Raw genomic sequence first — 10,000 nt, 5'->3', positions numbered from 1 at the left:
TCTAAACTTGAAAAATAGATGCTAGAACAACCTGTAAGTTAATGACAACAGGAAGGTATCTTCATCTTTGTTTCAATGTGATTTAAGATATTGAAGGTAACAATTAGCAAGGGATATATCATACGAAAAATCTAATGAGAATGTACGGAACCTATTGTTCCTTAAAAAACGGCAGATCTGGAAATATATAAGAAATATCATATATTGCTTAAAGACAATAAAGTATGTGAAATATGATTGCTGTTTTATGTGGAAGGATATCTTGTTGAGGCAATAATAAAAAAAAAAAAAAAAAAAAATAGAAGAGCTGATGAACGTACTGTATGATAATGTTGACAGACAAGCACTGTTCATAAGGGTGAAGGAGGATTAACGGTGCTTTTTTCTTAAAGATAGGCAGTAGGAATTTTCACTGAACACTGGGCTTTTTTCCTCACTGAAAACCTGGAAAAGGACACAAAATACAAGATTTAATTACATAAACATTTCAGCCTTATTAAAAACCTCACCACACATAGAATGAAAAAAAAAAAAAAAAAAAAAAAAAAAAGGGCAGAAATATGAACGATAAAAATCGTGAATAATGGGAGCTCCCTTAAAACTTACGGAAAAATATAAAATATATTCCAGTCTATGACAAATTTTCATGTTCATTATTCGTATTCACTATTAGCTCTAAATAACTCTCCTTAAAAGTAACAAGGATTGGAATGTTTTGAAGTGTGAACGATTATGGTGAATCATTTAGGTTGAATAACATATGAACTTGATACCTTGAACATTTCAAACGAGAGTGAAATATCCAGGTTCACACATACACACGCGCGCACACATACACACGCGCGCACACACACACACACACACACACACACATATATATATATATATATATATATATATATATATATATATATATATATATATATATGTGTGTGTGTGTGTGTGTGTGTGTGTGTGTGTGTGTATTATTATATGAAATGGTTCCCGTGGTGTGGGTACTCAAAATATATTATAACATTATGGCTTACTTTTCTGGGAACTAAAAATATATTTTACTATGGATCGTGACTGCGAATCAAACAATTTTAAACTTACTTGCTTGCTTTTACATTAAAACTGTTACACTTTAAAACATTAATAAAGGAATTCTGAGACAGGTAAATAACTTCCAGACTGCAATATATAAAACACCGAATATCCACAGGTCTCTTTAAGTAGCCTACACTCAAATCAAACTAGGTAATTACTCTCAAGTATTATTATGACTTACCGTGGTTCTTAACAGGAAAGGAGTGGAATTTGATTCTAAAAATGGTGATTGGAATAAATCACTCTTCACAAAAATAAATATATTCTGTATAAATTACAACACTTTGAAAAGAATTTACATCATAACCATATAAGTTACTGGAAGAAATTAAGTCTGAACAAAACTTAGATAGAGAAAAAGATTTTACGATCTGAATATTATATGTCAACTTGACTTGAAGTATCATATCTGAATAAATCTTAGACTCAGAATAGAAATAATGCAATGTAAATTCCACAAGAGCTTGAAATTAAATCTGAATAATACAATATTCAAGTTTGACCAGATTACGTTACAAAATCTAACCTTCCTACAGGGCCGATTACAAAACTTTACAAAATGCCATCATTCACCCTTATACAATGAATGCAAAATCACTGTTTCGTCTTACGTATCTTTTTGACACACGATTTGCTTTGAGGTACAGAGTCACTTAGGAGAGGACATGCTAAGCATACTAAACACTTTCAACAACAATACACTGGTTTACGTGCGAGAGTGAGAGAGGTGAGGAGATGTCTGTCTGTCTGTATAGATTGCCTTACCTTGTGTAAGACCTGGTAATCTCTATCTCTATCTGAACTGTAAACCTGGTGTCCTTTTTATATGAAATTCACCTACTTCGAGAACCTTCCAGGACTGAAGTCTAGAAGTGTGGGGACCGAGCATGGCGTCAAGAGTTTCCAAGTATCGCTCTCCTGAACGCTTTACTCATGCCATGCCAGACTGCTCTCTCGGGCAGCTAGGTCCGCCCACCCTTTGTAACCCCCCCCCCCCCCAAAAAAAAAGAAAAAAAAAACCTATATATCACTAGGCCTTAGTGACGTTTCTAAAACATGGGGTAGAGAATTTTCCAAGGCACATATTACTAAGCATTCTCTCTCAAACATGACGCAATACCTCATGAAATATAAGAAAACATTATTTAAGCCCTTGCTCATATCTTGCAGGAATCCCACAACACTCTCAGATAAATTATGTGAAACTTCGTAACAAACACGTGAAATAAAAAGTTAATTCATAAAAATAACGCAAATTCATATATACTAACATGAATACCAAATACAATGAATTTAACGACAAAGTCTTACGTAATTTACATATAAATCTTAAATCTACACAAAAGGCGATCATTTTATGGGCTGGGTATCATCTCATCAATGCACCAATGAAATATATATGAAATCATGAATAAACTACTGTATTTACTCTACACTAGACCAGCTTTGTAAGAATAACACACACACACACACACACACACACACACATATATATATATATATATATATATATATATATATATATATATATATATATATATATATATATATATTGGGCTCAAGCCATGTCGTCCTGATGGAAGTTCCTATAGGGTAGCTTCCTTGGGTATATTACAACTACGGCGATATTCCCAGAGAATTTACCTTAAGGTACCCAGAATTCTAACTCTTGGAGCGAATATCCCTAATAAAAGAACCAGGGATATCGCGAAATATCAGAGGACGTATTCTTGACGCGCCACATGGCAATCTGCACCCCGAACAGAGATAACACTTCGAAGGGGTCAATTGGCAAGAAAACAAAAACGAGAAAGAAAAGGAGAGCCGCTCGCAAGGTATCTCTCCTCTCCCGTTTCGTAAGCGTGCATTGCGCCGCTCACGGCGCCATCTGTATTCCTTTTTGCGTAGCTCAACAACTCTGTGTTTTTTCCCTGTGTTTCTCGCAATTCTTGAATTTAATCAATTAATTATGCTTTCTCCAACTTCTGCTTCTGATAAGTTGAGTATTATTTCTTTTATGTATAAATGTAGGCTCTTGGTAATTTTAAAAGTGATTAATAGTAATATCTTTGTTACAAGAGCTGTTGCCTACCGGAGGCGTCCTGGACGCTGTCGCTTGCTAGGTATGAGTTATTTAGTTAGCCAGAGCGACGTTCCCGGCTGTTTCGCTTTAATAATTTTAGCTGTTTAGCGTTACATAGGATTTCTTTATATGATGCTTTTAGTATTGTTTGTCTTGGCGAAGGATTCTCCGATTCTGGCCTACGCTAGACCGTGTAGCCTAGTCGTTTGGCCCTAGTACTTTCCTGCATGATATTCAGATTTCCAAGTGTTTTAAAATTTTATTGAAGCTTTAGGCAGTTTTATACATTTAAGATTATATTGATTTCTTCCAAGATAGTATACGAGTGAGTTTCGGTGATTTAGGTAATCGATTCTCTTTGCGCCTAGGCTAAGTTGCCTATGGGGCCTTAGTATACTTTCTCACACTCTCCGGTTGCTCTCTTCTCTTCGGAGAAGGTGTGCAATCCCTTTCCCTCTGTTTAAGCCTTGGGCTTAACCCTAGTGGTTTATCTGAATTAACTTTCGATACAACTATATTAGGGTGTTGCTGTTCCTTCCTGTTTCCAGTAAGTCTGGCTTCAGAGAGGGGGCAGAACATCAGAGTTCTTAGTCTGAGTCTGTTTATGTCTGGCTTGTGGTTGAGACTCCCTTGCTAGACTGACACAGACATAGGAGGCTTAGCCTCCTTAGGTCACTTTCGAAGGTTTCTGTACGAGATGATTCCTTCTTCTTGTGATCTAGCAGACTAGTCCAGTGTTGCTGTTCTCGGTGTCGAGGATAAGATCCTTTTTCTGGGAATAGCAACACCTTCCTTGCTTTGGTTCCGTGGGGGTTGGCAAGTATTGCTGGCCTCCTTCCTCGGATCTCCCTTAGGCTAAGATGAGTTTTCTTGGCTGTGGGTGATTCATTACTAAAGCAAGGTTGGTAGGACCCTCTTCGTCCTTTCCCCCTCTTTCCTCTGTAATGGCCTAGCCATTACATTACTGTCCGTCATTCTACATCTGTACCTAGCATAGGTTAGGATGTAGAGTTGACTCAGTCCCTTGCCGGCCGGCAAAGGTCTTCTGCTTTGAGTGCTCCCCGGACCTCTCTTGGTCCCTCATCCATGTTTGTCTGTAGAGCCAGATGGCATTGGTCAGGAAGCCTGAAATTATATTCTCCCCTTCCTTATGTGCACTCTTTCGGGTTGCCGGGCTATGAGGTAGTACAGTCTCTTATCCCGGCATCCATTCTGTTTTCTTCTAGTGTTGTACCCTAGCCGGCTGCCGGCCTACGTGGCCGGCAGCCGGGCAGTCGGAGTTCTCTGATTCTTTTGCTGCCGGCCGGCATCGGTTGTATACCTTTGCCGGCCGGCTATTATCACGCCATTGTCTGCCGGTCGCTACGAGTGGTGGCCGGCAGCCGGGTGCTACCTTGTGTAGTTGCCGGCCGGCAGTCATTGCCGGCCGGCACTTGCAGTTGCCGGCCGGCAGTTACTGCCGGCCGGCACATACATTTGAACCAGCGTTCTGCCGCCTTATAGCTCTTAAGTAGTATACTTTAGATCTAGTTATGATGCGTGCCGGCACCTTCTATACTGTAACCAGTATTCTTCAGTATAGTATATACTGTAGGGAGAAAACTATAGTATAGTATTGTTACAACACTGTGTTTTCTAACACTTTTGTGTTATCTTGCACAGCCCTTTGGTGTTGCCTTACAGATAAGGAAAGTGAGTTCTTTCTTGTTTATTATCCGGCATTTTAAAATCATCTTTTAGGTGTGAGCTACACCTGTTTCCTCTGGAAATTTTTCATTGGTTGCTCTAAGATAGATTAACCATACGATTTTATTATCTGGAAGGTTGCAACAATTGACTGTGTGGGAAACACAAGTGTGTGTCTTTCCTTTCTGTTTAATTTTGCTAAACAAAGTATATCCAGTGATACGTAGTTCACTTGATACTCATGGAAATTTCTTCTCTTTACAGGAGGACCATCCGAAGTGTGGAAGCGTCTTCTGCAACGTCTGCAGCAAGAACATCTGCGGACATGATTTGTGTAGGAGGCACGCAGCATGCGCTGTCTCCAAAGGTGATCTCCGGTATTGGGACCCGCAGGTATGTACCGTGTGCACAAACCTGGTTGCTGAGGCTTTTGATTCCTCTAGGACGGCGGAGTCAAGGGATGCAGCAAGGGAGAAGCTTCGTGCCTGGGTAAGGGGTTTCCAGAAGAACACCTCTGGGCCCTATCTTCCAAGTGAGAAGATGAGGGCTTACCTTTTCCCCAGAGCGTCAGCTGAGGCAGTGATTCCTCAGCCTCAAGTTGAGATACCGGTAGTTCAGATCCCTGTGGATGCTGAAGTCGCAGTCGCCCTGCAGGACATCCAGTTGGACGACCGGATGTCGGAGGTGTCCGAGGTCTGGAAGAGGACCTTCTGGCAGAAGACCAGGATGAAGATCAGGCTCCAGACATTGAAGAGGAAGAGGCCGACGAGGTGTTGGCTACTCCGGTTCAGGCCCCTGAACCTATTCCCTCAACATCGTCCGCTCTCCCAGAAGAGCTGGGAAAGACCCTTTCCTCCATCGTTGGAATGATCCAACAGATGCAGAGGGAGAATAATGAGAAGGCGGCTGCAATGGAGCTGGAGATGTGGAGACTTGCAGCATCACGTGGGCCCCAGAAGAGGCTCAGCGTGAAAGACCTTCCCTTGTGCTCTGATGCTAACCCTTGGAGGTATGCTGAGCACGTGCCGATGACGACTGGAAAGATGGTCATGTCGGAGAAGTTGTGCTCAGTTCCCCTTGAGGAGGTGGAATTCTGGCCCAGCAAGGGGTCGTATCCGGACTGTTATGTCCGTCTGAGGAAGAAACCAGCTTCAAAGGAGGAGACAGAGCCGAAGGAGGTCATAGTTATGGACCATGCTAAGGCTCAAGGTTTGCTATCGTGCTCGATGAAAGAGAGGGGCTTCACAAACTCAAAGGTTCCTGCTTTGAGTAAGAAGCACCCTTCCTTTGTGTCCTCTCCTGCTAGAGCCTTCCCCTTTATGCAGAAAGGGTTTGCGGCTGTGCTAAGAGCAGTCGAGGCTGGCCAGCCATGCCCCACCTTGGAGGAGTGTAAACCTTTGTCTCTGGCCCTACCCATGGACCACAAGGACTGGAAGGACGTCTATCTTACCTTCTCAGTCGGGAAGTTGGAGGCTGATATTGCCGGACGTCAGTTCGGCGAGAACCTCCCCAAGCTGTCTGACTTTCTTTTGCGAAGGGAGCTCGAGACGAAAGAAAGACTGGCTGCCTCAATGTCTCTTCAAACCACTCTTGAGACAATGGCAAGTGACCCCAAGGTTCATGAGATGTTCATGGTAGTGGCTAAGACTCATCTGGCCACAGTGACGAAGGACCTTTACAGCTTCGTCAAGGCGAGGAGAGCTTGTAGTGAGTTCGTGTTCGCCTCGGCTGCGGTGAGGCACGAGCCAAGGAAACTAATCTCCTCCAACATTTGGGGCAAAGACCTTTTCCCTAGCGTAGCGGTCAAGGAGGTTGTAGATAAGGCCGCCACGGAGAATAGAAACCTTCTCCAGAAGTGGGGCCTATCTCACAAGAGAAAGTCTTCCCCGGATGAGGGTCCCCAACCAAAGAGGAAGACTAAGAAGACTAGGCTACCCTCTCGGCCAGCCAAGCCATTCAACAGCAACAGCAACAGCAATTGCCTATGCCTTCAGTGCCCCAGATGGTGGCACAAACCGCGACCGCATTCCAGTGGGTACCCCAAGCCGTGTCGAGGCAGTCTCCGGCATTTAACCCAACGTTCGAAGGGCAGTCAACTACCTTTCGAGCAAAGCCTAGAGGAGCAGCCAGAGGCTCGTCTAAACGCCCCTCAAGGGGGAGGGGATTCAGGGGTGGTCGCGGTCAGGGAGGCAAGACCTCAGGACAGCAGTCAAAGTGAGATGATACCGGTAGGAGGGAGACTTCAGAATTTTCGGGATCGGTGGAACTTCGATCCCTGGGCCCACAGCCTACTCAAGAATGGACTGGGTTGGAGCTGGTACAGCACTCTACCCCTGTGCTCTCGATTTTTCCAACACTCCACCCCCGTTCTGGAGGAGTACATTCAAGAACTGTTGGAGAAAAAAGTGATCCGAAGGGTAAAGTCCATCAAATTCCAAGGGAGGCTGTTTTGTGTTCCCAAGAAGGACTCAGAAAAACTCAGAGTCATTCTGGACTTGTCGCCACTCAACAAGTTCATAGTGAACTGCAAGTTCAAGATGCTAACACTGCAACACATAAGGACCTTACTGCCCAAGAGGGCATTTACCGTCTCCATAGATTTGTCAGACGCCTATTGGCACGTTCCAATCAATCGCCGACTCTCCCCCTACCTAGGGTTCAAGCTACATCGAAGGCTCTACACCTTCAGAGCCATGCCATTCAGGCTAAACATAGCCCCAAGGATCTTCACGAAGCTTGCGAGCGTAGCTCTCAAACAATTACGCCTAAAGGGAATCCAGGTGGTAGCCTACCTGGACTACTGGCTGGTGTGGGCAGCATCCAAGACAGAATGCTTGCAAGCTTCCCTGCAGGTGATCCAGTTCCTAGAGTATCTAGGCTTCAAGATCAACAGAAATCAGTCTCGACTTTCTCCATCTCAAAAGTTCCAGTGGTTGGGAATCCACTGGGACCTAGTGTCACACCGATTCTCCATTCCGGCGAAGAAGAGGAAGGAGATAGCTGGTTCTGTCAAGAGACTTCTGGATTCCGAAAGGATATCAAGACGCGAACAGGAGAGAGTGCTGGGTTCTCTCCAGTTTGCTTTGGTAACAGACCCAGTGCTAAGAGCACAGCTAAAGGATGTAACCGGAGTTTGGAGAAGTTATGCATCAAATGCGCGAAGAGATCTGAGAAGACCAGTTCGCTTCGTCTACGTACTCTTCTCAGGCCTTGGTCCCAAGCCAGGCAACTAAAGAAGTCGGTACTTCTTCAGCCACCTCCCCCCTCGTTGACTATTCACACAGACGCCTCGAAGGAGGGGTGGGGAGGTCATTCTCATCGGAAGAAGGCCTAAGGGACTTGGTCCAATATATTCAAGACATTTCACATAAACTTTCTGGAAGCTATGGCAGTACTCCTTACCTTGAAGAAAGTCTCCCCGCGTCGCTCGATCCACATAAGGTTGGTGCTGGACAGCGAAGTGATTGTGAGATGCTTGAATCGACAAGGATCGAGGTCACCACCTCTCAACCAGGTGATGTTGGCCATCTTTCGACTGGTGGAAAAGAACAAGGGGTACCTGTCGGCAGTTCACCTTCAAGGAGTCCGCAGTGTGACAGCGGACGCTCTATCCAGGTTCACACCGATAGAGTCGGAATGGTCCCTAGACGCAGGATCATTCTCTTTCATCTTGAGTCAAGTCCCAGAACTGCAGATAGACCTCTTTGCGACGAAAGACAACAAGAAGTTACCCCTTTACGTGTCCCCGTACGAGGACCCCTTGGCGGAAGCAGTGGACGCGATGTCCCTCGACTGGAACAGATGGTCCAGGATTTACCTGCTCCCTCCTCACAGCCTTCTGTTGAGGGTCCTCAACAAACTGAGATCCTTCAAGGGAGTAGCGGCAATAGTGGCTCACAAGTGGCCGAACAGCATGTGGTTCCCTCTGGCATTGGAACTACGGCTGAAGTTTCTACTGTTACCAGATCCAGTTCTGACCCAGCGAGTCCAGAAGTCGACTGTCTGCGCTTCATTACAGAAAACCCGGACCCTGCAGCTCATGATTTTCTCTCGCTACCGGTGAGAAAGCGTTTCGGGATTTCGAAAGACAGCATAGACTTCCTAGAGGAATATAAGTGCAAATCTACTAGAAGGCAATATGAGTCATCTTGGAGAAAATGGGTGGCCTTTGTCAAGGCGAAGAATCCGCAAGAGATCTCGACAGACTTCTGCTTATCTTTCTTCATCCACCTCCATGGTCAAGGGTTAGCAGCTAACACGATTTCAACGTGTAAATCTGCTTTGACAAGACCCCGAAAGCCTGTGCTAGGCTCAGACCTTCAGCACCTCCAAAGCCCATTTCATGGTCTTTAGAAAAAGTTCTTCATTTCGCTTCACTGTTGAACAATGAGGAGTGTGCGTTAAAGGATTTGACCCAAAAAGTTATTTTCCTATTTGCACTCGCGTCCAGGGCCAGGGTTAGTGAGATTGTAGCCCTCTCGAGAGAGGAAGGTCGTGTTCAGTTCTTGGATGGGGGAGAGCTGAACCTGTTTCCGGATCCTACGTTTCTCGCCAAGAACGAGTTACCCACCAACAGGTTGGGTCCCTGGAGAATCTGCCCTCTGAAAGAAGATGCATCTCTATGTCCAGTAGAATGCCTAAAGGTCTATCTTCGTAGAACTTCAGACTTCAGGGGTGGTCAACTATTCAGGGGAGAAACATCAGGCTCAAATTGATCACATATTTTATTCGCAGAGCGGATCCTGACAGTACACCCGCAGGTCACGATCCGAGGAAAGTTGCCTCATCCTTAAATTTCTTTAATTGTATGGATTTTGAACATCTTCGTTCATACACTGGCTGGAAGTCTTCCAGAGTGTTCTTTCGTCACTATGCGAAGCAAGTGGAGCAACCAAAGAGGTCTGTGGTAGCAGTGGGTTGTGTCGTTAACCCTGCTGTTTAACTCTGCGAGGAACAGTGGATTTAATTGGGACGATTAATTCCGGGGTGAGTGTGTAGTTACAAACTGTTCTACAAACTAAGTGTAGGGCACGGGGTTGCCCACGTTGACTGTTCCACTTTCAAAGGTGAACCAAGCATAAGTGCAGACATGTGTGCCGAGCATTTCCAACGCTAATGTGACTGATTAGTAATACAGACTTT

General features: G+C 44.6%; 1 protein-coding gene across 3 annotated transcripts in view; it reads right to left on the bottom strand.

Moving 5' to 3' along the window:
• The window catches only part of LOC137643595 (bestrophin-2-like), a 158,990-nt gene that overhangs the window by 21,019 nt on the left and 127,971 nt on the right, over positions 1 to 10,000 (bottom strand). For 2 of the 3 annotated variants that reach the window (XM_068376319.1, XM_068376327.1), the window contains exon 2: positions 321 to 444. The exons of the other annotated variant lie outside the window; for it this stretch is intronic. In XM_068376319.1, the coding sequence (XP_068232420.1) occupies positions 321 to 354 (34 nt within the window). In that variant the 5' untranslated portion in view covers positions 355 to 444. The remainder of the gene's footprint in view (positions 1 to 320; positions 445 to 10,000) is intronic. 3 annotated transcript variants of the gene reach the window in all.

This window comes from Palaemon carinicauda, chromosome 1 (genome assembly GCF_036898095.1).
Source record: "Palaemon carinicauda isolate YSFRI2023 chromosome 1, ASM3689809v2, whole genome shotgun sequence".
NCBI classification, from domain to species: Eukaryota; Metazoa; Arthropoda; class Malacostraca; order Decapoda; family Palaemonidae; genus Palaemon; species Palaemon carinicauda.
This window is presented reverse-complemented; position numbering and strand designations above follow the sequence as displayed.